Source organism: Mastomys coucha, unplaced genomic scaffold (assembly GCF_008632895.1).
Source record: "Mastomys coucha isolate ucsf_1 unplaced genomic scaffold, UCSF_Mcou_1 pScaffold1, whole genome shotgun sequence".
Taxonomy (NCBI): domain Eukaryota; kingdom Metazoa; phylum Chordata; class Mammalia; order Rodentia; family Muridae; genus Mastomys; species Mastomys coucha.
Genome location: NW_022196891.1, coordinates 29,618,823 through 29,646,608, shown reverse-complemented (window position 1 = coordinate 29,646,608; position 27,786 = coordinate 29,618,823). Strand labels below are relative to the sequence as shown.

Below are 27,786 nucleotides of genomic sequence, written 5' to 3'. Positions count from 1 at the left end.
TCAGATCTCATTATGGATGGTTGTGAGCCACCATGTGGTTGCTGGGATTTGAACTCAGAACCTTTGGAGGAGCAGTCAGTGCTCTTAACCGCTGAGCCATCTCTCCAGGCCGCTGGTTCTAAGCGGCAATGGCTACAGGCAGTCTGCCCAAATCAGCCTCGTGTCCTTTCCCAGAACACAAATTTAGTACTGGGATCCTTAGACAAGGCCCCAAACCATCTCCCATCCCAGGGCTGTTCTAAAACGCCCAGGAAACCGTCAATGGAGCCCCAAGGAAGAACAAATGAGAAGCTAGTACTGATAGGCCCCACAGGCCTACCCAGGGCTGTGGCCTAGGAATGAGGCTTCGGCTCCATGGAGTCCTGGGATGCATCTTGTAAAAGCAGCAGGTTCTAACAGCTGCTCTGGGGAGGGAGGGGGGTGTCTAATGCTGTGGTTTGTGTGTGCCACCTCACCTCCCATCACCCTTTCAGCTGTTCCTATGCTCTCCCCTGCCCCTCAGGGCAGAAGGCTGCAAGTACCCCTCCTTCTGGTCACTCTTGCTCCCCTGGGTGTGTGTGGGGTGGGGGTGGCAGTACATGAAGGAGAAGGCAGCAGTGGGGGCAAGTTGGCAGTGGGGGCAGTTGGCATGTGAGGCCCTGGCTTTGCCAAGCGTATGCCTGTGTTCCAGTCCAAACAATAGTACCACTGTCAGCAATTAACCTATGAGAAAGAGTCAGAAAGAGAAAGAAGAGGCAAGAGAGGCAGGGAGGGAGAGGGACAAACAGAATGGCCACTGAAGGCCATTTCATACCCTTTCTGTACCATTCCCTGGCACTGAAAGAAAACAAAAGCCACTTACGTTTGCCCGGCTGGCAGGCCCTGGTGGCATCGTCCGATGCTGGTCGGGGGAGTCTGCCAGGCAGAGGCTGGCAGCGGGGGTACCAGGCTGGCCTTTGGAGCTAGCCCTTTCCAGAGATGGCTCAGTGGGCCTGGGATAAGTAGGATCCTTCCGGCTGGAAGCCCGGCGAAGGCGGGGTGGGGGTATAGGAGCGGAGCTCAAGGGGTCTCCCCTCCCAGCAGGCTGTGCCCCTGCCCTGAGCTGAGGAGGGGGGGCCCACTGCCGCATTGCTTCCCCCACCCGAGACTGGCAAGAGCTTTTTGCTTTGCCCTTGCTGCTTGGAGGAGGAGACTCCCGGGCCAGTTCAGGCACCCTCTCAGTACTCTGATGACACATGAGATGGGGGAGGGAAGACAAAGGTGACTGTCACCTACCCCAGGCTGCCCGACTCTGTGTGATGAGCTCTCCCCATCCCTATAAATAGCAGGAGCAGCCCCACCTCTGAGTTGAGCCTTTAAAAAGCCTGAGCTCTGGAGTTGCAGCTCGCCCTGATTAGGCTTTGAGGGACTGTCTCTGCAAAAGCAGAGGAAGGAAGGACCACGCAGCTGTGTAGGGCTGGAATGGATCCCTAAGGCTGGACGTGAGGCGGGAAAGCCCCAGGGCACTAAGACAAAGGGTAAGGAGGAAAGAGGGTTGGAAAGAGCAGCGGGCCGTAAAGCTAAGGAGTGGCCACCAGGCTTCTGGGAGTAGGGTGTCCAGAAGTCAAGGGTAAAATAAGGTGGCCTTCAGGTACCCCACTGGACCTGACACTCCATGGGCCAAAGGCCTATCAATGCATGTGTGGTAGCCATCTGGGATGACATAAAGAGACTTTGTACTTTATATGTAATAGGTAGCATACTATAGTATATAATATATATAATAAGTAATATGAGCCAAAGCATTATCACACTGTCAGGCTTTTTCTAAATATTTTTCACTGAGGAAAGAGTGGAGAAAGACAGGTAAAAGTAAAACCCCTCCACCGTGTGACTGCACTTACTGCCACTGAACTATGTACTTTTTAATGGCCAATGGCAAACGTGTCACATATATTTTTATCACAATAAAAAAAAAAAGTAAAGAAGGGAGGTTGAGAGGAAGAGGGAGGAAGGGGGAGACTTTGGAAGGAGACCAGGGTCTAACATCAGCGCTGCTGTGTGGCTCCGGTGTTGTGGAGATTTGGATGGGGTCACATACCACTAAACAAGTAGCTAACACTACGAGTGACCATCAGGGCCCTGCAGTGGTTGGCAGGGAAAGAGCCTCAGGAGACAAAAGCAGCTCAAGTCCCACCCCACCATTCTGCCACAGGGAGCTTGGTGACTCCTAATTCAGTCCTTACTTCCAAGAAGTACCTATTAGTAGCCAGTACTTCAAAACACCCACCCCTAGAAGGGCTCTTTCGGCCATCATACTGAAACTTGGCCTAGAAAAGGAGCCAGACCATTCCTGGTGTTCCTGGCCCTGCCTCCCATAATAAAGCCTAGCTTGGATCCCTCCCCAACCCCCCCACTACCAGTGCCCAAGGGCCCTGAGGGCAGAGGGAGGACTAAAGAGCAAGTGAGTTCTTTGTAGATCTGAATTTGGAATGGCAAAGAGAAACTAGTTTACGTTCTGGACGAATGCACAGGAAGGTCCTCACCGGGGCAGCAGAAATCCGGCGGTTCTTGCCAGGTGTTGCATTTTTTCGGTTGGCATATCGAGAAGTATAGGTTCGAGGGGGCACCTGAGGGGGCATCGTCTTGCTCCGGGCCACAGGTTTCCCAGAGGTGTCCTTGTTGAAGTCCAGGGGCCCTCGGCCCTCCTTCCAGCCCCTGGTAGCGTCAGATGATATATCCGAGTCATAAGTGGACTTTAAGTTGAGCCTGGTAATTGCATCGTTGATGCCATCGTAGTCCACAGACCCCAGCATGTGTCCCTGTCCCCTGCCATCAGGCAGCTCTCCCTCTTCTGGGTCCTGGGCCACTAGCAGTTTGTCAGATGGCTGTTCTGACGAAGAGAAGCTGTTGATGTTATTAGGCTGAGAGATCTTGGAGGGTGAGGGAGATCCCTTTCTAGGGGGCAAGGGAGGGGCATCCCAGATAGAGACTCGAGGAGGGAGGGGAGGTGGGGACAGTTTCTTGCAAGAGCCATCTGTGTCACCTGATCCTGGAGACAAAGGGCATCTCCCATCTGAACCATCAAAAATATAGAGATAGTCTCCAGACAGGGAGCCCTTGGGCCAGGGGTCTGGGCCAGGCTGTGATTCCTGGGAGGTAGAGTTGGGGAGCTCCTCTGCTGGGGAGATGGAGTTGTAATTTAGGGTGGGATCAGAGCCAGAAAGACCACGCAAGAGCTTGAGGTCAGTCCGCCTGCCTGCTGGCTTGCTGTAGAAGTCCAGGGCTGGCTCATCCCAGCTGATAAGAGAGGGTTCTGTGTTCTGCTTGGCCCTGCTCTCCTCCTTGTGATGTCGGAGGCGGGAAAGAGCATCGTACTCCATCTGCAGGGCTTCAGCCATAGCCAGCTCTTTGCGGCTGATGCCCACCGACTCCAGGGACTTCCAGTGCTCCCCGTTGCCCTGAGTAGAAGACATGATGAGGGCGGGGGCACAGGTGACGATAGAGCCGTCTACTTCCTGCCAGTGTTGGGCCTGGAGGGCAGGTACATGTCTTGGGACCTGTAGGCAAGGGGTAAAAATGGCAATTTAGTTACAAAGCAAGACTTATCAATAATCTGATATTGTTAAAAGGAATAACTATTGAAATGACAGTGTTAATTTTGCTAAAAAAGTAATAATAATAATCTGATATTGTGACAATGAAGTAACGTAATCTGGGCCAGCGTCCATTTCCTCAGTGCCCAATTGTAGCTACCCAACCATCCTTGTATACACGTCTCCACCTCTGGTCCCAATTCCTATCCTTCCTTCTATCATGTGTTCTCCAAGTGAGGTCCTCAGTTTATTCCTTTTAACAATCATTTCTTCATTTGCTTAGGGGAAGGTATGAGTGCCGCAGACATATGTGGAGATCAGAGGACAACTTTCACGAGTCCTTCAAAAACAGGAACTTATCATCCATCAGCCAAGAGGAAAGGGAGAAGCAGGGTCTCCAGTCAAAGAGGACAGTGGTCTAGGGCCAGACTCTGTGGTAGAGTGTCTGTCTGTCTGTCCAGCATGCATGAGGCCCTGGCTTCCATCCCCAGCACTGTCTAAATCAGTGCTTCCCGACCTTCCTAATGCTGCCACCCTTTAGTACAGTTCCTCATGCTGTGCTGACCCCAACCATAAAACTGTCTCATTGCTACTTCATAACTGCAATTTTGCTACTGATATAAATCATAATGTAAAATACTTGTATTTTCCAACGGTCTTGAAAGGCTTGTTTGACCCCCCTCAAAGGGTCACGACCCACAGGTTGAGAACCATTGGCCTATGTGTCTTTCAAAAATTAAGGTTAGGTGTGACCGGGAGATGGTTTAGTACAGGCTGAGGACCTGGGCTCAGTCCCCAGAACTCACATGAGCAGACAGAACCCAGTCCTGAAAGGTGTGCTCTGACTTCCACGCGCATGTTGTGGCATAGCATACACACCCACACTTACATACTTCTATTATATTTGCACATAATTAATAATAATAAGCCAGTTAGATATTTGTTTAATTAGAAGAAGAGGGGTTCTACTGATGAGGCTTAGTGGTAAAACATTGACCTAGGAAGTGCAAAGCCCTGGGTTTGAACCCCAATGTCATATTAAAAAAAATTAAGTCAGGCATGGTGGCACATGGTATAATCCAAGTATTCGGGAGGTAAAGGCAGAAACCAGGCATTCATACCCAGCCTAGGTAACATGGAGATGTTTCATAACAAGAACTAACAAGGCCGGGCGATGGTGGCACACGCCTTTAATCCCAGCACTTGGGAGGCAGAGGCAGGTGCATTTCTGAGTTCGAGGCCAGCCTGGTCTACAGAGTGAGTTCCAGGACAGCCAGGGCTATACAGAGAAACCCTGTCTCGGAAAAAAAAAAAAAAAGAATTAACAAGAAAGGGCTGGAGAGATGGTTCAGTGGCTGAGAACATGGCTGCTCTTGCAGAGGACCCATGTTCAGTTCTCAGCACCCATATGGTAGTTCACAACTATCAGTAACTCCGGTTCCAGGCAATCTGATAGCCTCTTTTGAGCTCCCAGGGCAGCAGACACATATGTGGGGCATATATATGCATGCAGGCAAAACACTCATACACATACAATAAAAGTACATAAATCTAAAAGTTAAAATTAGCAAAGAAGCTGGGCTGTGGCGGTACATGCCTTTAGTCCTATCACTCAGGAAGCAGAGGCAGGTGGATCTCTATGAGTTCAAAGCCAGCCTGATCTACAAAGTGAATGCCAGGGTTACTCAAAGAAACCTTGTATCAAAACCAAACCAAAACACCCAAAAATTAGCAGAAAAAAAGAGGCCAGCTCTGCTGCAGTTACACACGGCTAGTGGAATGTAGAATGGCATAACTACCTTGGAAAGGACAGCTTCCGACAAAGGCAAGCACACGTCTGCTTATGACTCAATTGCATAGCGCTACACAGACTTGTGCACAGACGTTAAATACAGGGCCGGGGCTGTAGCTCGCGTCGAGTGCTTGCCTGGCGTGCACGGGCTCAGTTTGATACCCGGCAGCACGAATAGATAATACACAATGCAGCACTCCAAATAAGTACAAAACAAAACAATAAGCCTCAAATAGTGAACGTAGATGCTTTGCTTATAACATCCCTGTGACGGTTTGCCTATGCTTGGCCCAGGGAGTGGTACTATCTGGAGGTGTGGCCTTGTTGGAGGAAATGTGTCTCTGTGAGGGTGGGCTTGGAGCCTCTTCTCCTTGTAGCCTGGAAGCCGGTCTTCTCCTAGCTGCCTTCAGAACAAAGGGGAGAACTCTCAGATCCTCCAGTGCCATGCCTGCCTGGATGCTGCCATGCTCCCCGCCATAAGGATACTGGACTGAACCTCTCAACTGTAGCAAGCTCCAACTGAAGGCTGTCCTTTATAAGAGTTGCTGTGGTCATGATGTCTGTTCACAGCAGTAAACCCCAACTAAGACAGTCCCCAAACTAGAAATAACCCAAATGTCTATATGGTGATTCTTTTGAAAATGTGAAGTCTGGTGGGGACTGGGCTCAGCTAGTAGCATGTTTATCTAACGTATACAAAGCCTTGGGTTTGACCCCAGAAACACATAAAACCATGTGTGGTGATATACAACTAAGATCAGGAGGTGGGAGCAAGAGGATCAGACGTTCAAGGTCATCCTTAGTTGCATAAAATGCTTAAGCTCAGCCAGACCTCCCGAAGACTCTGTCTTAAACAAATCAAAAAGTGATCTATCTACATATGTATCATCTAGTGCTACTTAGCAATGAAAATGAATGAATTATTGACAAATGTAGACTTGTAGATGAGTCCCAAATTAACTCTGTTGAATAAAACCTGCCAGACAGGAGTATGGGTATGTATCACTGGATTTACAGGAAATTTCTGCAAATGTAAATGGAATGGCAGAGGAAAAACAGATGGGATCTTATCTGGGGAAGGAGGGGAACTTTTGGGAGCAATGAATATGCTCATTATCTTTTTTTTTTTTTTGGCTTTTCTCTCCACCCCTCCCTTTCTGCAGAGATCACAACTACCCCCCCCCCCCCCCCCCCCCCCCCCCCCCCCGCATGCTAGGCAAGCACTTTACCACTGAGCTCTGCCTGCAGCCCATTCATTATCTTGCCCGGCGGTGGTGATATCATCAGTGTGTTCATATGCCAAACTTACCATGTTGTACACTTTAAATATATGCTGTTTATGACATGTCAATTAAACCCCAGCAAAATATAAATGTATAACACAGTTCTACTTAGCAGACTTTATAATTACTCAAAGTTCAACGACAGGTGAGACACAGCACCTGGGTATGGATCTGCCAAAATATTGATGATCCCTTGGCCCTTAGGAAGCCAGATAGGAACATAGGCCAGTTGTCTTTAGATGCAAGGCCCTGCCACTCACTCCGGGGTTGGTGCCTTCTGCTTCTGAAGTCACAGCATGAAAAGAGCTGAGACAAGGTTGGTCTGTCGAGTGGCTCTCGAGCTGTAGCTTAGAAGGACAGGAACTGTTCACAGCCTGATGCCCACAGGCTCTCAATAGGTTCTGAGTTCATCGGTCTGCGGTAGGGTAATGGTATTTAATAAAAATAAATAAAACCATTTCCTAGGAGACCCTAGGGCCTGTGTGTCTGTGGTTGGGGGTGTGGAGCAGTCCCCTCTAACCTCTAGCAACAGCATCCCGAAAGCTCACTGTTACACAAAAGTATCAGATAGTGTTCGTTCTATAGAGCATCTTCATGCAAGGGGTAACAAACCCATGTAGCATGTTTATTCCTCATGACCAGAAAGTTGAAAACAACAATAGAAAAGTTCAGATAGATCTTGTGCGTCTTTGTTTTGGTTTTTGTTGACTCTTGTGTCTCCATAACTCAGGCAGGTGAACTGTGTAGCCGAAAATGACCTTCAACTCATTCCTGCCTTTACCTCCCAGGTACTGGAATTACAGGTGTGTGCCACCAAACCTAGGTGAGTCTAGTTCTTTGTGTATGGGGTGTATGTGTGTGTGTGTTTGTGGTGTGTGTGAGGTGTACATGTGGGCAGTGTGTATGGTATGTGTGTGTAGGGGTGGTATACATACATGAGAGTATAAGTGGTGTGTATGTGTGGTGTGTGAGTGGTATATGTGTGTTGTGTATGTGTGGTGTGTAAGTGGTATATGTGTGTTGTGTATGTGTGGTATATGAGTGGTATATGTGTGTTGTGTGGTGTATATGTATGTAGTGTGTGTATACGTATATGGTATGTGTGGGGTGTTGGGGAGTATGTGTATATGGGATATATGTGTAGTATGTTTGTAGTGAGTGTGGTGTATTTGTGGTATGAGTATGTGGTATGTGTGGTACATACGTGTGCTGGGGGGTCTGCTGTGGAGGCTGGGAAGAGTGTGTGGTGTATGTATGTATCTGTGTGTGTGTGTATGTGAGTGTGGTGTGTATGCATGCCGTTTATGTGTGGTGCATGTGTGGGGGTGTGGTATACATGTGTGAGTGTATATGTGGTATGTGTGTGGTATGCTGTGCTTGTGGTGAGTGTAATGTGTATGAGGTGTGGGGGAGTGTATGTGTGTGTGTATATGTGTGTATGTGTGTGTGTGTGTGTGTGTATGGAAGGATAGAAAGTAGGGCTTTGTGCTCCACCATGGAGCCACATCCCCAGCCCTATCAGATTCTTGAGTGGTAAGTTCCTCTCAATTCAAAATAGGAGACAGGTCCTCCTCCAGCTGAGGTGCCCTCCCAGGAACCTGGCAAATTTGGCCAGAGTCGTGGCTGGCTGCGAGGTGTGATTACTACTGTCCTTAGCAGGTCCCCAAAGAGCAAGGCAGTTCTCCGCTCGTTTCTTCGCTTGCTGACCTTTTCACCCTTCCATAGCTTCTTAAAGGTTACTTTTGGAGCTGGAGAGACCACTCAGCGGTTAAGAGCACTGACTACTCTTTCAGAGGTCCTGAATTCAATTCCCAGCAACCACATGGTAGCTCACAACCGTCTGGAATGGGACCCAATGCCCCCTTCTTGTGTGTCTGAAGAAAGCTATAGTGTACTCATATAAATAGAATAAGTATTTTTTTTCTTAAAAAAAAAAGTTACTTTTGACCCACTTGGGGGTTGGGGGATGTGGACCGGATTCTGAAGGAGTCTTGCTATTTGAAATTAAAAGGAATTAGAAGAACAGGACAAGATAGCCAGGCTTGGCTATCCAAAAGTGGGGAAATGGTCCCAGAAAAAGAGTACTGACCGGGCCATCACACTGTGCTACAGAGCCACACACCCCGGCCCACCTTAAGATTTTCAATCCAGAAGGTGGTTCTACTTCATTCAGCCCCGCCTGAGCTGGGAGGGGCAAAGTGCTAATGTTTGCCTTAGCTAGGCACCATTGTAAAGAGGAAAACTAAGGCCATGGGCAATAATCTCCCAACTTCCTGCCTCTTCCCACACTATGCTATCCGGGCTTGCACGAAGCCCGACTTTATTCCATCTGGTTTCCGACTGCTACAACTGGCTTCCTCTCTTGCCCCACCCACTTGATCCTCTGCAGGATATAGTTCCTTGGGTTTCATGAGCTCCCCGCCCTCTCCTCTAGCTGAGAACCCTTTCTCAGTTGGGTTTCACACTGGCATAGAAACAATGCCTCTCCCAACTTAAAGCCCAAACCTACAGCCTGGGCTCCCTCGGCTTTAGGTTCTCAGCTCAGCTTCAAGAAGGAGTGGGCAGCACCTAACGCTTCTTCCACAGTCTCTCACTGGCTGTCAGGCTCCCAAAAAGCCACTCCCCAAATACCTTGGCTGCCCAACTCCGAGGGATTCCTATGTCCCACTTTGCCAGATGTCTCTGTCTCTGTCTCTGTCTCTGTCTCTGTCTCTGTCTCTGTCTCTCTCTCTCTCTCTCTCTCTCTCTCGCATTCTCTTCTCCTATCCTCTGCTTCCGGGTCCTGTGACACTATTTCTAAGTATTTGCTTACTTACTTATTTACTATTGTGTGTGTTTGGTGTGTGTGAGTACACACATGTGGGCACACACGCACATATGCATGTGCCACAGTGCATGTGTGGCGGTCAGAAAGCAACTTTCAGGGGCTGGTTCTCTCCTTCCACCTTTGTGTGAGTTCCAGGAATCAAATTCAGGTCAGCAGGCCTGCAGAGCAAGCACCAAACTGGCTAAGCCATCTCAATGGACTCACGCCCCTGTCCCCCATTTACAGTCTCATCCACTCCTGTTCCTGTCCACACCACCCTCACGCTGATAACTCCAGATGTGCATTCCTCCTTCATTTCATACCTCAAAACCCAAAGGGCCAAACCTGAACCCCCATCTCCTTTCTTCTCTGCTCCCATCCTGGCTCCCCACCCTCAGATGGCACTACCCAATCCCAGGCTAGATGCCCCTCCAGTCATTCTGAAAGCCCTCCCTTTTCATCTGAAGTCCCACCTCAGACAGGGATTCTGTTACTTAGATTCCAAAGCTAATCCTTCCTCCTTAATTGCCCCTGTCCTGGTTCAAGCCCTTTTCTTCTTTCTCCTGAGCTACAACAACAGACTCCTAACAGTCCTGCCTTCTACAAGCACCTCCTCTTCAAGGCTTGGGGGTTCTTTCTAAAGTATGGATCGGATCATTTCACTCCCTGCTTAGAACCCCTCAATGACTCCCTATTGGGCTCAGTAAGAAGGCCTCTCTCGCCCTGCCCTTCTCCCTGTCATCCATACCTGCATCCCTATCCCTGTGATTTAGTGCCTCTTGACTTGATGCAGGCACGTGCTTCTGGGCTTAGCTTTCCCAGTCCAGCTTCCTCGAGTGACTCTAACTTATCCTTTTTTTTTTTTTTTTTTTTTTGGTTTTTCGAGACAGGGTCTCTGTGTAGCCCTGGTTGTCCTGCAACTCACTCTGTAGCTGGCCTCGAACTCAGAAATCCGCCTGCCTCTGCCTCCCAAGTGCTGGGAGTAAAGGCGTGCGCCACACCGCTCAGCTAATTTATCCTTTTGTGACTCTGCTCTGAGATTACATTCTTCAAGAGCTTTCTCCAGACCTCCAAACTGGACCCCACATCCCTTACACAAATCTTAAAAATGGTCTTAAAATATTGCATTCCAGGACTGGAGAGACGGTTCAGTGGTTGAAGGCACCAGCTGCTCTTCTGGAAGACCTGAGCTCAATTTCCAACACCCACCCACACAGCAGCTCACGACTGTCTGTAACTCCAGTTCCGTTACCATCCAACATCCTCTTCTGGTCTCTAGGGCACCATGCACATGAAGCACAGGCATACGTGCAAGTAAAACACTAATATATAAAAAATATATAAAAAATTTTTTAAAATACTGCATCCAGAATTAAATTTAACTAGAAGAGCTAGTTTTAAAAATTGTGCCATGCATACTGGTACACATCTGTGATCCCAAGACTCAAGAGACATAGGCAGGAGGACCAGGAGTTCAAAACCAGTCTTGGTTATATAATGCGTTTGAGGCCAGCCCTGTCTCAAAACAAACTAAACAAACAAGTAAAGACGTAAAAAAAAATTACAAGCTACTCTCTCTAACCTCAACCTCCACATTAACATACTTCCCAAGAGAATGGCTGTGAATCAGCAGAGAGGGACAGAAGTGTCTGATAGTAGTGAGGATTTTATAGACGTTGTGATGGGTGACCAGAACAGAGATAGTAACCTTGCATCGGGTCTTTCCAACATAGAATGGGGCTGGGTTAGGCACTGATAGGCCAGGGAGACGCACAGATGAACAAAACGACTATACAAGGTGCCCTCTATATCTGGTTCTGGCTGTGGGCAAAGGTACCACTAGGCTGTCGGCCATGGGAGCCAGGAGACAGGACAAGTAGCATCCCTGCCACCTCCAAGGGGAAGCAAGGCTGGGAGAGGGAAAGGGGAGGTCAGGCCAAACTGAAATAGTGGGGACTGACTATTTCAGTAACTAGAGCCTCGTGTTCCCTGAGCCTCCCTTGTTCCGTGGAGTTTCTTCCCCACCAACTTCTGCTGGGCAGACACACTGGAAATTGCTCTGGTCCACTGGTTGTAAAGGGTTCTAGGAATTCTTTTAAAAAGCAAACAGAAGCCTGGACGGTGTGGCTGAGGAGTGGAGCACTTACCCACTCTACTACAGGAGGCTTTGCATTTGATCCCCAGCGCCCTCCCGGAAGGGAGAGGGCGAGGAGCAAGTTGCCATTTAGGTCTCAGAAGAGAGAGATAGCGCTGACAGGCAGGTCCCCCTCCCCATCTTCACACACCAATTCGTGTTCTTTTTCTGCTTAAGCATTTCGACGACGTACTGCCATCGGTACTCCAGCTTGGCTCTCCTAAGTAGCAGAGCAATTTATGTAAATACAATGCTCTTAGCACACCCACCAAATGTCACACTTACAAGACAACGTAGCCTCCTACATAGTCCAATAGTCCACATTCGAATGCCTGTTTAATTGTCATCTGGAAAGCGTTTCCAACATATAAAAACTCCTGGGCCCTTGCCCGAAGTCATGACTCAGTAGGGTGAGTCCCTGGACTGCACGTATTTCACTAGTAATCAAAGGTACAGCAGGCTTGGCACCACAGGTGAAGGGGTTCTTTGGAAGACAAGAACTGAGGAAAAAGACAACTTCCCCTAAAGATAGGGCAGTCAGGTGGTGACGGAAGACAACATGCTTGTGGTCACGTAGGTCGGTACCAGGGTCTGAGCAGTACCAGCAACACACTCAGGTTATACAGTGGCCCACAAATGACTAGGGACAGGCAGAAGGGCCACGCAGCCTGGACAGAATCACACAATGGTTCAGAGTCAGAGAGCAGGGAGAAAGCAGGCCCTCCCTCCTGTGAGCCTGTGCCAGAGAGGGAGGCCTCAGCCACCGAGCGGCCAGCTGGCAGGGAAGCTTCCAGCCATCGCTGTAGTTCAGAGCTGCTCAAGAGCCAAAGGACCAAAGGACCAAAGGGTTCTCTGGGTTATCTCCTCTCCAAATTCCACACCACAGACCCCAGTAGTGCTGAGAATCGTCAAATATGAGGAGCATTCAGGTAACTGGCAGGTAATCCTAGGAAGCGCTCAGTCTGGCAAAGGAGGTAAACAAATAATTCAACTCCTTCTCGGGGCATGGAACAAGGAGGCACCTCAGATTCTGAGCCACCTCACAGGGCAAGTGCACGGAAAACTCTCAAAGGAGACGCTACAAATATGGAGGGCCTCTGGGTCACACAGCCTTGAGCACCCCAACTTTTAGTAGCTTTTATTCAGGGAAGAGAACTCGTTCTACACGGCCTTAGGAAGTACATCCCTTAGGACACACACCATCCAGGGGTCAGAGGATATCGATTTTTGTTGTTGTTTGTTTGCTCAATTGCTTCTTTTTTCCCTTCTCTTCTCTTCTCCTCTTCCTGCTCCTTCTCCTCCTCCTCTTCCTTCCTCTCTCTCTCTCTCTCTCTCTCTCTCTCTCTCTCTCTCTCTCTCTCTCTCTCTCTCCCCCCCCCTTCTCTCTCTCTTGTCTTCCCAAATAGCACTGGCTGGCCTGGAACTTGCTATGTAAACCAAGCTGGCTTCAAATTCACATCCACCACTCTCTGCCATCCAAGTACTGGGATAAAAGATGTGTGTTACCATGCCTTGAGTTGGTCTGGTTTTGAGACAGGGCTCCATGAAGCCCAGGCTGGCCTTTAACTTACTACGTAGCCAAGGCTGATCTTGAACTCTTGATCCACCAAATGTTGAGCTTACAGGTAAGGCCCAGCGCAGGTGGCTTGCCTTAAGGATTTAATCCCTTTGGTCCATTTTTCATTCCAAGGAAGACCTCTGGCTGTATCCATCCCTAATACCCACATAGAGTTGCACTGGCTTTACAGTTAGGAGCCCAGACCCCACACCACACACCACACACCACACACTCCACACCTCACACCACACACCCGCTGCCCTGCTCTTCCTGTTCCTCTCCAACTCCAGCAAGAATAGGGAACATCATTAAATCCCTGGGTCTCCTGCCAGGAACCCAACTCCTCCCCCAGCAAGATCAGAAAGGTTCAGTCTCTGCTTCTTTTGTATTTAAGCCTGTGCTGGCCAGTTTTTGACACAAGCTATCTGAGAGTAGGGAACCTCAACTGAGAAAATTCATTTGTGAGATCAGGCTGCAGGCAAGTCTATATAGGGCATATTCTTAATTAATTAATGGCCCAGCCTGTTGTGAGTGATGCCCAGACCTGAGCTGGTAGTCCTAGGTTCTCTAAGAAAACAGGCTGAGCAAGTCCTGGAGAGCAAGCCAGTAAGCAGTGCTCCTCCATGGCCTCTGCCTCTAGGTTCCTACCCTGATTTTTTTCAGTAATGGACGGTTACCTGGAAGTGTAAGCAGGACCAACCTTTTCCTCCCCAAGTTGCTGTTGGTCATAATGTTCTGTCATACTGATAGTGGTCCTAACTTAGACAGGTCCACACTCCATGGCATGCACGGAGGCCATTCTCTTCACTGGCCTATATTCTCTCTTTGCAGCGTTCATTTAAGCCTTACTATGAGGTTGTACACCATTTCCCTTGCGAGTGGTCCTTTTAGCCAAATTAAAGCAGCCTCCTTTGGCTCATTGGTCCCATGGCTCCTGCTTTCTGTTCCTCCCTTCCCTCCGCAAAGCCCCCCAAACAAGCTAGTCTCCTTCAATCCAGCCTCAGGTTCCTCTAAGGAGTGCAGGACCTTCCCATTCTTCTGTCTCTAGAGAAGGCAGAGAGACGGGGAGGTGAGACAGGGGAGGACAAGGGAAGTTCCCATGAGGACCACGCTTACCAAACATGACCGCCAGCAGAGGGAGGGGACTGTTAGGTCCCATCCATACAACTCTCACACCACGCCATCCCTACCTCCCCACTCCATACACTGGCAGTGGGGAGCCTTGGTCTCACTACAGTGCTCTAGGTACTGTGCAAGACAGAGGCTGTGCTCTGGAGCTGGACAGAGGACAGGCACTGGGGAACAGGACCCAGGGGCTCTTTATGCTCTGCCTCGATACCAGCCATCTTCCTTCTCAGCATCAACACTGTCTGCATCATGCAAACTGAGGCCCCCTATAAAACCTAGACTATCGCTCGTCACCTTCAATCTATGTTCAGGTTCACAGTCCACACACTATGGAATCCAGTTTTCTAGGATCCTATCCTGGGTAGGGGGGAAAAAAACCCTCAAAGAAGCAGCCAGCACATGAACCAACAGGTTCAGCTGTTCCTCTCCGGCCAGGGGCAGAGGACAGATAGACACCCTGCTGGTTGGGAAGCTTCCCCAGAGGGGAGAAGAGGAGGCAGAATACAGTATCCACCACACTGTCCTAATGGTGGTTTCCAACCCCCCATGGCTGTACAAACCCACCAGAGCTGGCTCAGAGCAGGGAAACAGCGTTGAAGAAGACGTCAAATTAGGTCCATCCTCTGGTAGGGTGGGAACGGATGCTGGGGCAATTGCACAGACCTGGGATTAGCCAGAGGACACAGAACAAACAGCATCTGCAGGACCTTCTCTGGAAGGTGGACATCCTCTCCGTTACTGAATGGTAACAATTCCTTGAGGGGTTTCTGGTAATGACTTTCTAGGTTAATCTCTCTTCTAGACAGAGTCTTCTTGTCTGTGACAGGAGACGGGAGTAAGGCACCTACTGTGCTGCTGCAGGGTGGGAAAGGAGCCACAGACCCGATGTGGGGGGAGACTCTGGGACCAAGAGCCCCATGGGGGGTGAGACTCCAGGAAGCAAAAAGAGTAAAGAAAGCCAGTAGGCATCCCCCGCACCCCCGTATAGTCGTCCTATCTGTAGGAAGGGTAGGGGTGACTGCCTGTAAGTCTGAATGTGGGAAGCAGTGGGCAGCGATGAGCTGTGTGGGCGGTGGGCTATCAGCAGCTGTCTGCCACTGGCTTGGCCCTGTAAGTTAAGCAGAAAAAGGCTGTGGGGCCAAGCCACCCTCCCTGAGAGCCAGGAGAGGGGTGAACCAGCGCAGATGCCATGCCAGAAGCCAGCTTCTTTCTCTCCTGGGTAGGGAGCGTTATCCCACGTGGCCCCAGGCCCTGCTCACTGTCCTCCCTCAACACCATTCCCAAATCGGCACTATGGCCATATGCTTACACAGTGGCGTCTGCAATATTCAGTCCATGGGAAGACACTCTTCACATCACTCCCTGGTAGACAGCAGTCATTCCCAAGCCACCGACGCTGTACGAATCACGTAAACCGAGCAAGTTCCTGAACCATCTTTCATCCCCTACACACCTCTCCCGCCCTACACTTATTCTTTGTATCTCCTCCTACCCTACGATCACCCCACATCCTCCCCCAATGACACTCTATCCTCACCCTCACAATCCCTACACTGAGGTGTAGTCCCTCTGCAACTCCCCACTCCTCATTATCTTCCTACACCCCCACACCCCCACTTTTAGAATCTACGGCACCCCCATCTCTCTTCCTCCCCCATCAGCCTCCTAAGAGGAGGAGAGAGAGAGATGGCCCAGACTCTGAGGTTACATTCTTTTTTTCCAAAACCACAGGGTTTCTCTGTGTAGCCCTGGCTGTCCTAGAACTCACTCTGTAGACCAGGCTGGCCTCAAACTCAGAAACCCGCCTGCCTCTGCCTCCCAAGTGCTGGGATTAAAGGTGTGCGCCACCACAGCCCAGCTGAGGTTACATTCTTAGTGTCACTGGCAAAGACATCTGAGAAAAGTAGGTTAACGCTGAAGAAAAAAAGATAAATAGCCTCCCCAGATTCAGGGGCAGCAGCCATGGCCCTGCTCATGCAGTTTCTGGCTTCTCTGCACCCCGGCCCTGGCCTATAGGGGGAGCACCCAGGGAAACTGCCAGGAAAAGTACAGACCCCAGAGAGCCTGTCCCCAGAGAATTCCAGGACCTCTTGTAAGTGCCAGAAATGGCTAGTTATTTCCTGATTCAGGAAGACTGGAGGAAACCACAGCATCAACACGGACAAGGAGAACAACAGACGACGACTACGTGAGAAAAGAAAGTCAACCAGCTTGCATCTTTCATTTAGGAAAAAAAAAGTCTCCACCAGGCGCCAGGCATCGGATTAATTCACACAGGGGTGGTAGAGGCCAAGGTGTGACTCCCTCTAGGGCAATCTGCATTTAAAGAGCTAAGGAAGGAGAGTGCCCAACCCACTCGGCCCTGGAAACCTTGGTGGGACAGATGATCATCCATCAGAGGTTAGCCTTCTTCTCGAGCAGGCCTCCAGTGGTCTCTACTCGTCCTCACGTAGCCTCTTAGAGTCACTGATCCCTCCAACCCCGGCCTCATCCAGGAGGCCACCAGATCTTCCCCAGTGGCTGTGTAGCAGCTTCCTGGCTGAGGGCTTCTCCTCTCTCTGGTACCAGCCCAGAGGGATAACCTGGTCTTGCTCTAAGTCAGTCAATGACCCAAACCAGAGGGTTGAGCAAGAACTCAACTATATCCATTCCAATAGAGAAAAAGCCCCCACGTGGACTATAAGGCCTAAGAGATGAGATATTCTCCTGGAGATTCTCAGTGTCCCTAACCTTTGAGCCACAGGAAGGAAATGTTTACAGAAGGTACCAGGAGTGGGACGCAGTCAAGGTTGTGGCAGTACCAGACCTCGGGGGTTCTGCCAGGCTTCCCCAGGTTGGCCTGGATAACCCCTAGACACAAGTCAGCGACAGGTTAGTTTGTATTTATTTAACCCTTTCATCTGTAGGTACAGAAGGGCAGGGCCTGTCCAAGCCCTGATTCCCATCCACACTTGAATCAGACTTCAAAGGCTGGCTGTTGCCCCCCCTACACACACACACACACACACACACACACACACACACTTACACACATTTTCTCCTTCTCTTTCTATTCCCACTTACCACTCAAAGGCCTTAGAAGGCCCCCCAGTTCCTCCTTCCAATCTTCTTGCTCTCAATCTCCCTATGCTCTTGTAGGTATGCAATACCATGCATGCTTGCTCAGTGAGCCCGGATGGCCACTGAACAGAATCCCCACCTTGACCGGGTGTTCAAGAGATCATTTCCAGTCTCTGCAGTAAAGTCATAGAATTTCAAAGAAAACAGTGACGGGCGTGGGAAGGAGGTGTCAGGCAGGTTGGTGCTACTTCATAGGTACGAGGCTTGACACCTTCTACCCATCTGCTGTCCCCCCAATTTGCATAAGAAGGTCCCAAGAGAGAAAGAGCCTAAATCTACACTCAGTAAGAAAAAAACCCAAAAGGGGGTCCACTTGGCTCAGCAGAGCGAACTCACCAACACCTTCTTAATGGGACCCTCACCCAGGGTCTCCAGAGAAGCAGCAGGCACAGGACTTTCTCAGCAGGGATCCACTGAGATAATATAGCTCGTAGCTTGGGTGCATGTACACGGGGTGTGACTGAAGGCCAGGCACGGAGGAGCAAGGAAATCCATAGAGCCAGGGAAATACCTCCACAATGTACAAATGCCAGTGTGTTTTGTCAGCAGCTGAGGGAGCGGTCCAGAGGCAGTAGAAGAAAGACGGAAACTGACCTTTGGTAAAATTCCTCTGGTATTTAGTGCTGGGTATTGTCTTATTGATCTGTATAGCAGTCCTTAAATGTGGATATTATTATACTTATTTTACCAGTGAGGAAACTATAAAACAGGAAAGGGATTAAGCAGCCCGCCCAAGGTCACACAACAAGGAAAGGATAGGTTCAGGAATTAAACTGAAACTCGTGTGAACTCAAAATTCACCATCCTCCCCCTTCTTCAACCCACAGGGGAAACCCAGGCTCACACGGAAACCCAGGCTCATTGCACTGGACCAAATGCTCGGCACTGATGATGGCAGTCATTCTGGAACACCCCCACACATACACTCTCCCGCTACCTCCCCTTAGAATACTTCATTTGACCAGGCCACTCAAAAAAAGACCTAACCAGGCATGTCGGCACACACCTGTAAATCTCAGCTCTAGAGAAGGAGAGGCATGATGAGGAGTTTGAGGCCAGCCTGCACTCTATGTAAGACCATCTCTCAAAAACCAACCAACCAGCCAAAAGAACCAAGTTTCAGATCCCTTTCCACACAACAAATAAAACAGAGCAGGGCACAGTGGTACAGGCCTGCAACCCTAGCACTTAGGAGCGCAGGGCAAGAGGGTCAGGAGTTCTGGGCCAGCCTCAGCCACATAGTGAGTTCAAGGTGTCTGGTATATAAGACCCTGCCACAAATATGTAAATAAATAAGCAAACTAGCTAACTAACTAAAGAAAACAGGAGACTGGAGAGGTGGCCTCTTGGAAGGACCAGAGTTCATTTCCAGCACCCACAGCTAACACCTGCCCGTAACTCTAGCTTAGGGGGCTCCAGCGCCTCCTTCTGGCCTTCACTGGCATCTGTACACATGTGCACACATACACAAATGCAGAAACAGACAAACCATTTTTTTAAATTAAAAAAATTGTCTCTCAGCCGGGCAGCGGTGGTGTGGCGCACGCCTTTAATTCCAGCACTTGGGAGGCAGAGGCAGGAGGATTTCTAAGTTTAAGACCAGCCTAGTCTACAGAGTGAGTTCCAGGACAGCCAGGGCTACTCAGATAAACCCTGTCTCAAGAAACTAAAAAAAAAAAAAAAAAAAAAAAAAAAAAAAAAAAAAAAAAAAAAAAAAAAAAAAAAAAAAATGTCTCTCCCCTTATTTATGAGGTACTTTAAGGGCTTCCATTTAGAGTCCCAGCCCAGTTCTTTCATGTCCCCCTGAGCCCTGACACTTACTAAGCATTTTCGCATTTTCTAGGCCTCTAGGTTTTCTCACTTGCTGCCACTCAGGTGGCTCCTCCACTCCTCCGGCACCCATTCTCCCTCTACTATGGAGCCTGGGCTCAGTTCCCCTGCTGTTTGTCTCTTTGGAGCATCTCCAAAATCTTTACATTTCCTTACACATGTATACGTAGTGTTTAAAATAAAGCAACTTTTACTCGTGTAGGTATTTACAGCTAAAAAGCATTTTCATGGATAAGAGTCTACTAATCCATTTTTGTTTGTGTGAAACAGGGTTTTTTACGATAGCCTAGGCTAGCCTGGAAATCATTATGGATCTCAAATTATCCTTGAATGTGAGGTAATCCTGCTTCAGTCTCCCAAGCACTATGGTTAATGATATAAACCGGAGCTGGAGAGATGGCTCAGTGGATATCAGCATTGGCTGCTCTTACGGAGGACCGAGGTTCAATTCCCAGCACCCACGTGGTGGCTTGTAACTATCTATAACTCTAGTTCCAAGAGATCTGATGCCCTTCATCTGAGCTCCATAGGCACCAGGCACACATGTGGTATACTTACACACACACACACACACACACACACAGAGAGAGAGAGAGAAAGAGAGAGAGAGAGAGATAGAGAGAGAGGGAGAAGAAGAGGGAGAGGGAGAGAGAGAGGAAGAGAGAGAGGGAGAGGGGGAAGGGGAAGTGGAGGGGGGAGGGGGAGGGGGAGGGAGGGGGGAAGACAGACATGCAACAGCATACCTGACTCTGACTTGGGTATGTTAATCTTGCTAAGTCTGGTCTTTTTCCTGTAAAAAGGAAAACAGTTTCATTTCCAGCCACCTCAGCCATTCCTCTGAAGTTGTGGGACAGGGAGAGGGTCCCAAGATGAAGGTGTGAACATTACAAATGGAGAAACTTAGGTGACATCATTTATCATGTGTTCCCACTTTTCTGTGGCATCCCTTTTTTTCCCCCCTTCTTTATTGGGTTCAAAGTACAGCTGTTAAGAATCCTTAGGCAGGTGTGGTGGCACAAGCCTTGAATCCCAGCACTCTGGAGGCAGAGGAAGGTGGATCAAGGCTAGGCTAGGTTACATAGTAAGTTTGAGATCAGCCTGGGCTAGCAAATCCCTGTCTCAAACAAAGAAAAAAAGTAGCCTGTGGGGAAAGCAATGCTTAGTGTCTGTGAAGGGGCTGAGAAGCCCCAGGAAAGGGAGTGCTTCTGCATTGTTTGAAAGAAGGTGTGTGTGTGTGTGTGTGTGTGTGTGTGTGTTGGGGTGGGGTGCTACAGGTAGGTAATTCAAGGGAATGTGTTTCCAAAGAGCAAGTGAGCATTGACTGCTCTTTGAAATCTGATACTATGTGGGGCATCCTCTAGGGGGTTCTCCGGATAGAGGAATAGCAGCTACAGTTCTAAGTCTGCTTAACCAGGGTGAGTTAATGCTATCCTCTGGGTTCTGAGAGGAATTTCCCAACAAGGAAGCCAGCGACAGGGTTGGCTGAAGTGCAGGCCGAGAAGAGCAGAAGAGCAGGTTCTGTTCTGAGCCCTGGGCCAGCGTCAGGTTCCGGTGCTGCTTGCAAAGCTGTGACCTTGAAGCCACTTCTCAAAGAGGTCATCTTCAAGGAGGTCGGTCTCAGCCCTAATACTTTGTATGATCCTGAGAGATAGGAATCATCCACTCCAACCCCCATTTGTTTTACAAAATCAGACACCAGGGGCTCAATTAGGGGGTAGGGGAGAATCGCTTGCAGCACTATCCTGAGGCCTGTCTGGGCAGAGAGCTCAGGTGAAAGCTGATGCACCTGGAAGCAGAAACAGGAGCATCTCCAGGAGGAGCTAGCTAGCTTTGGCTTATTCCTGGGCAAAGAGATGAGACCCAGTCTTAAACAAGATGAGAGGCAAGAACTGATACCTAAAAAGGTTGTCCTCTGACCTCCACATGCATGCCATGGTACATGTACAACATATACTACACACACATGAATGTGCACACACACACACACACACACACACACACACACACACACCAAGTGAATCCAATACAAATATACTAATATACTTTGGGTTCTCAACCTAGAATCACAACCCCTTTGGTGACCCTTTCACAAGGACAGAACATCAGATATCCTGCATATCAAATATTTATATTACAATCCATCACAGCAGTAAAGTTACAGTCAGGAAGTAGTAATGAAATAATTTGATGGCTGGTGTCACTATAACATGAGGAACTAAAACAAGGAAGCTGTCCTCATTTTCCCAGAGCCTCCTAAGCCCAATCTCTTCTGTATCCCGGCTGCTGGCCTGTTCTCTATCTCTGGGAGTGATGCTGAGCTATGAGCATAGGGTCTGCAGGGAGCTTGCCTGCTTCAAATCCCACCTCTGTCACATACATGTTAGCTATTATGCTTTTGGCCAGGTCAGCACTGCCCTCTCTGCAGGCAGTAGGCAGCCTTTGGAAGGTCTTTCTCCCTACTAGCTACTAACTAGTCTTTCTCTCCCAGTTGCCATCTGTCAGCTCTATTTAAAGAGGAACGCACAAGGAATAGTATTTATATTATCACATCATGCTTCCCTTACTCAAAAAAAGGAAAGGTCCTGGGAGGTTCCCTACTCCATATCCCCTTCAGCCTACTCCATCTACACCCCTGACCGGTCTTCCTTTCTTAGGATGGATGCTATAGCTAACGTCTGTGGGCCACTCTGCAGTTTCCTAATTGTCTTTGCACACATAATTGCATTAGGGTAATGCATTTCAAACGGTCCTCTGAGTCATGATCCCCTCCCTCCCATTTTACAGATAGGAAAAATGAAATGAAATTCACAAAGGATCCATGTTCACAGATCTGGAACGTAAGTCTTGCCAGGACTCACTCAAAGCCAGGCTTCAAGTTCATTTCTCTACCACTCCTCATTGTGTGGACTAAGTGTATGGACATCCCGGAAGCAATTGAAGTTTGTGATTAGTTACACCATCCCGAAAGACACAGAGACCCCTCCATTTTTCTTGCAAATGCTCACTACAGTCCATGCAAAACCTGTAAAATACTGGGGCAGGGCACCACAAAGAGACCTATAGGCCTACAAGGGTGTGGAGCATTTCTGTAGGAGCACAATTAGGTCACGGCCAAAAAAAGGGGGGGGATATATTCCAGACCAACAGGCAAATCCAAAGGAGCACCCCAGAAAAATGCCCAAGACCCCAAATAAACTAATTGATCATCCCTTACCCAGAGTTCCAATGGGAAGGAAAGCAGATAGGCTGCCTTCTGGCTGGGCCTGGGAGCTTGATCAGATTCAGACATCCACACCCATGTACTCAGCAAGTAAGCTCCGAGCTACACAAGCCAAACCTTGGGCTTACCCAAAAGCCAGAGGAGAAGTACCCACAGTCTGGATCCAGGGCTCTTGTTCAAAGCCACTGTCTCCTCAGCCACTGCAGGCTGTCAGGCAGGGCTATAAAATGTGCCTCTACTGATTTTTTTCCATGGGACGCAGCCCCGAATGGGACTGCCAGGCTTTGAAGGAGCTTCAGGCTCACGGACAGGGATCTGGGAGCTGCAGCTGGGGGGAGGGAGAATATTTGTGGGTCAGGGTTGCCATTCCAGGACCATTTCTCTCCTGAATCTCTTTCCAAGGCCGAGTGGAAGCAAATCGAATAAGTTTTCATCCAGGGCTGGTTTGGGACTGGAATTCCGTGCAAAATGCTTACATCTGCTTGGCCAAGTCCCAGACAAGCAGGTAGTTTAGAGAAAGGAGGGGCTGTATTACCTGACTTCTGTAGCCCAGGCAGCCAGGTAGCTGTCTGTTAAAGGCCTGCTAGGGTCCATCAGTCCAGACTGCAGAACTCTCTGACCAAGTGGAAATAAAAACACCAGGGCAACCAGAGACTTTCATCCTAAATATGACTAGTGGGCTGGCACTGGGAAGCCACAAAGATACCAAAAAGGGATATAGGGCCAGGTTAGCCTGAAGGAGCAAGAGCAATGGCAGAGGCCAGACACTTGAACCTCTGCACAACAAGGGTGTATGCACTAACCTCATACATTTGGTAACCTCTTTCCACACCCCAGAAGCCTGCCAAGCCCCTGGACTCCCCAACCCCACCCACCCCGGCTTGGCAGCCTTGCTGGGGCTTCCAGCTTCTATCCACCAAAGCTGCTGCTGTATAGAACTGAAAACTGAGGGGCAAGTACTGCCCAGGAGAAGAGCACTTTTCCGGAGGGACTCGGGCCTGAAGGTCCTAGTCTCTCCTGTAAGCTTTCAGTCTTTTGCTTCTGCAGTATCCTTATAAGGCCAACCCTACCCCTTGCCTGGCCGAAAATGTATACAGTCCCGAGGATGGACGCTGACTTCTCACCCACTGCACAGGAAGGCACCACTCCCACCACCCCCACTCCAGGACAGGTTTTGCTCTTAAACAAACTAATAAACAAATCGACTCCAAAGCGGTTCCCTGGATCCAGCTCGCCTTGCAGCTGCACCCGGGAAGTGTGTTCCGGAGGAGGAGGAGGAGGAGGCGGGTGCTGGCCCGCCGAGGCCGCGAGTCGCGGGCGAGCCGTGGGGTGGGGGCGAGCAACCTGCGGTGCTCCGAGGACCCGGTTGAGCTCTCGGCCCTGCCATTGTTGGCCCCGGCGCCGGCGCTTCGGGGCGTGAGCCCTACCCACGACGCCCGGACTAAGAGGGCGCTCCCCAGCCCCCGGGGCTGTGCTCCCCGCCGCGTGCTCGTCCTACCTGCGCTGGCCGCGGATTCCGACGCGACACCCAGACTGTCGTTGGCTGGGTGTCTAAGGCTCCGCCGACCAGGCTCGCTCGGAGGCTCCAGGCGGCTCCAGCCCCCGCGTGATGTTCAGTTGTCGCCTGGTCCCCTCGCCCGCCCCGCCCCGCCCCGCGCCGGCTTCTGGGATCCCCGCAGCAGGGGACACACCGGCAAGCGACGGGCGTGGGGGTCGGTCCGGGGCCCGGTGCTGTCTGCCGGGAGCGTGCACAAGCTCGCAGTCAGGCAGCCCCGGGTGAGACAATAGCGCGAGCGGCGAGCGAGCGGGGAGAAGCCATCTCCCGGACAGCCAGCGCACTGCACGGCGCGCGAGCCTCACCGGCTCCAGCCAGGACCGCGGCCCAGGCCGCCGGCAGCAGCCGCAACGCCGAATCGCCTAGTCGCGGGAGTCAGAGGGCGGGGCGGCGGGAACACCGGCCCCCTCCCTCCCTCCTCTCCACGTCCCTCCCCTCCCCCTTCCCTCTTCCTCCCCCTCCCCTCCTCCTCCCCCTCCCCTCCACCTCCCGCCTCCGCACCTTGTGCGGCGTCCTGAGAGGACCCCGGGGGCCAGCAGTCCCACTTCCCGCCAGCCGATTGTCGTCGCTTTCCAGGCTGGAACCCCCTCGCTTTGGGTCAGGTGAAAACAAGCCAGATCAGCTTATTGGAAGCGACACGGGCTGGGCGTTTGAAATTTTCCTCTCGTAATTATGCATGGTAGGGATGCTCTAAAGAATTACCACCTTTCTGGAGGAGGTGCAGGTGGGGAGGGCTGTGTTGGCACTTTTCTCTCCCGTTTGCTCAAGGGCGGTCTTCCAACCTGAGTGGGGAGGAGAAGGAGAGGAGCCTCCAACCCTATTAAGATAGTAAGCAAACTTTGAAACTGTGTTATTTTCTCCAGGCACCTCCCTTAAAGCACCTGTGTCAAGCATTTTCCTAAAGGTTCTACCCAGTCCTGGCCAGCTCCGTTTGCATAATTACTAGGGTCTCAGATCTCCAAGTACCTTTCTTCAACCAGGAACTTTGTTCTTTGCTACCTTCCTTTCTTGCCAGTCACATTGGGGCTCAGCCTTCCTCCTCAGCACCCCTTCAAGCTTTGCTGGGGTGGGGGTGGGGGTGTCTCAGCTCAGATGCCCTCTGCTCTCCAGCTCAGGCTCCTATGGAAACATCTGCTAAGCATCCCTTGCCTTGCTTCAAGGAAATATTTAAAATAATACCATGCCAGTCTGTCAAAGTCAGAAAGTCTTTATAAAACATATGGGGGCTTTGATTCCCCCCCCCTTTGTATGAAACTGTAATAAACCCAAGCAGTTTTCTAGGAGACAAGGACTAAAGCCCTTCCTAGTTTGGCTAGTTTGGTAGAGGTAGAAACTGAAGAGAGCTCACAAAGAGGAGAGCCATCTAGCCGAATGGGAGTTTGAACAACGAGAGGAAGTCCCATGGAGGAGAAAAAAACAGTACAAAAGGGGAGTTTACAAGCCAGGCCTAGTGATGTAGACCCTCAGTCCAGACCCTGGGAGGCAGAAGCAGACAGATCAGGCAAGCACCCCAACAGTGTGGTGTATAACTCCAGCAGCTAATGCTATCCCCTAGCCTCTGCAGGCACCCACACACATGTGTACATACCCCCGCAGCATACACAGAATTTAAAAAGAAACTCAATCTTAACCCCTCCAAAAAGACAAGTTCACAATTCTCAAGTATTTGAGGAAGAATATTGCTTTGTTTTCACTGAGGATGAAATGTGGATGGATGGATAGAAACCTTGTGGGCATCACTAGGTGAGTGAAGAAGGGAAAGAAGCCCGCGAGAGCTATATCAGATTCGGGTGGCTTGAAGAGTGAAAGACTCATTCTAGAAGCTTAACAACTAGGAAGATATACAAAGCAGTAAATAGAGGAGCATGAAGGATCAAGAATAGTATTGTTAAATATCTAATAAAAAAAAAAGAACAGTATTGTTGTTTGGCATAGATTTTGTTGTTGTTGTTGTTGTTGTTTGTTTTTTTGAGACAGGGTTTCTCTGCATAGCCCTGGCTGTCCTGGAACTCACTCTGTAGACCAGGCTGGCCTCGAACTCAGAAACCTGCCTGCCTCTGCCTCCTAAGTGCTGGGATTAAAGGTGTGCACCACCACAGCCCGGCTTGGCATAGATTTTCCCATGTAGCTCAGACTGGCATTTGAACTTGCTATGTAGCCCAGGCTGGCTTCAAATTCATGATTGTTGATTGTACAGTCCATCTCCTAGGTGCTGAGCCAACACCCTTGGCTTGTTCTTTTTTTTTTTTTTTTTTTTTTTTTTTTTTTTGACAGGAAAGAAACTCGTTCATATGCTGAGAGGTAAGACCAGAGATTGAAGGGGAGAAAATGAAAACTGTCCCAAAGAGGAAAGGAGATGCCCCAAAGCATGTGGGGTAAAGTTGCCTGGAGAGACTCACGGGCAAAAAAATGTATTTGTAGAGCAATAAGTCTTGGGGCTATACCCTGAAGAAAAAATAGTTGCTACTGGGTCTTCTTTAAGGATTCTGCTGAGAGTAAAGAGTAAAAATAGTATAGAAAGCTGGTTATGGTGGCACATACCTTTCATCCCAGCACTTGAGAGGCAGAGGCAGGTGGAATCTCTCCGAGTTTGAAGCCAGCAAATTCTAGGACAGCCTGGGCTACATAGAGAAACTCTGCCTTGAAAAACAAAACAAGACAAACAAACTAAAGATAGAATTGAAGATGTAAGAAAAAAAGTGGTTAAGTTTTAAATGGCCATAGAAAGAAATGAGAGAGTACATAGCTCGGTTTCCACAAGGCCCTGGCTTAACCCCCAGTACCACGAGAGAACTAGGGATGGAGGCCCGCAGCTGCTTACGGCTAGCATAGAAGCCCCAGTTAGTGCCGAGCATTTTAGTACGGTGATGCATGTATGACACTGAGTCAGAGTTGCAGGTCTGCCGGATAGGTTCAGCAGAACGATAAAGAAGAGGGCTCGTGGGGATGGAGAGATGACTCAGTGGTTAAGAACACTGACTGTTCTTCCGGAGGTCCTGAGTTCAATTCCCAGCAACCACATGGTAGTTTATAACCATCTGTTATGTATTCCAATGCCCTCTTCTGGTGTGTCGTGTGTCTGAAGAGAGAGACAATGTAGTCACATAAATAAATACATCGAAAAAGAAAGAAAAAAAAAAAGAGGGCTCTTACTGGGTATGGTGGTGCACACACCTCTAATCCTAGCCCTTAGAAGGCAGAGGCAGGCAGATTTCTGAGTTCCAGGCTAGCCTAATCTACAGAGTAAGTTCCAGGGAAATCCTGTCTTGAAAAAAACAGAAGAAGAGGAAGAGGAAGAAGGAGGAGGTGGAAGAGGAGGAAAAGGAGGAGGAGGAAGAAGAGGAGGAGGAAGAGGCTCTTAGGTGCCTAAAGCTAAGAAAAGGATTTTAAACTTTTTATTTTTATTTTTTTATTTTAAACTTTTTAAATAATTCTTCTTCTTTTTCTTCTTCTTCTTCTTCTTCTTCTTCTTCTTCTTCTTCTTCTTCTTCTTCTTCTTCTTCTTCTTCTCTTCCTCCTCCTCCTCCTCCTTCTTCTTCTTCTCTTCCTCCTCCTCTTCTTCCTCCCCTCTTCTTCCTCTTCCTCTTCCTCCTCCTTCTCTTCTTCCTCCTCTTCCTCCTTCTTCTTCTCCTCCTCCTTCTTTTCCTCCTCTTCCTCTTCCTCACTACTACTACTACTACTACTACTACTATTATTATTATTATTATTATTATTATTATTATTATTATGAGACAGAATCTTTCACTATGTAATCCTGACTGGTCTGAAACTTGTTAGTAAACCAGGCATTTTGGATAGTGATCTTG

The 27,786-nt window shown here is 49.4% G+C and overlaps 1 protein-coding gene across 3 annotated transcripts in view; it reads right to left on the bottom strand.

The window, feature by feature from the left end:
- Pik3c2b (phosphatidylinositol-4-phosphate 3-kinase catalytic subunit type 2 beta) overlaps positions 1-24,599 on the bottom strand; it is a 68,319-nt gene extending 43,720 nt beyond the window's left edge. The window contains exons 1-2 of one of the 3 annotated variants that reach the window (XM_031382511.1): positions 24,482-24,599; positions 2,505-3,518 (exon numbers count right to left, since the gene is read on the bottom strand). In XM_031382511.1, the coding sequence (XP_031238371.1) occupies positions 2,505-3,434 (930 nt within the window). In that variant the 5' untranslated portion in view covers positions 3,435-3,518; positions 24,482-24,599. Of the gene's footprint in view, positions 1-2,504; positions 3,519-17,318; positions 17,580-23,923; positions 24,364-24,481 lie in introns of those variants that run through there. The other 2 variants (XM_031382503.1, XM_031382519.1) reach the window with 2 other exon arrangements.
- Positions 24,600-27,786: the final 3,187 nt, after the last annotated feature.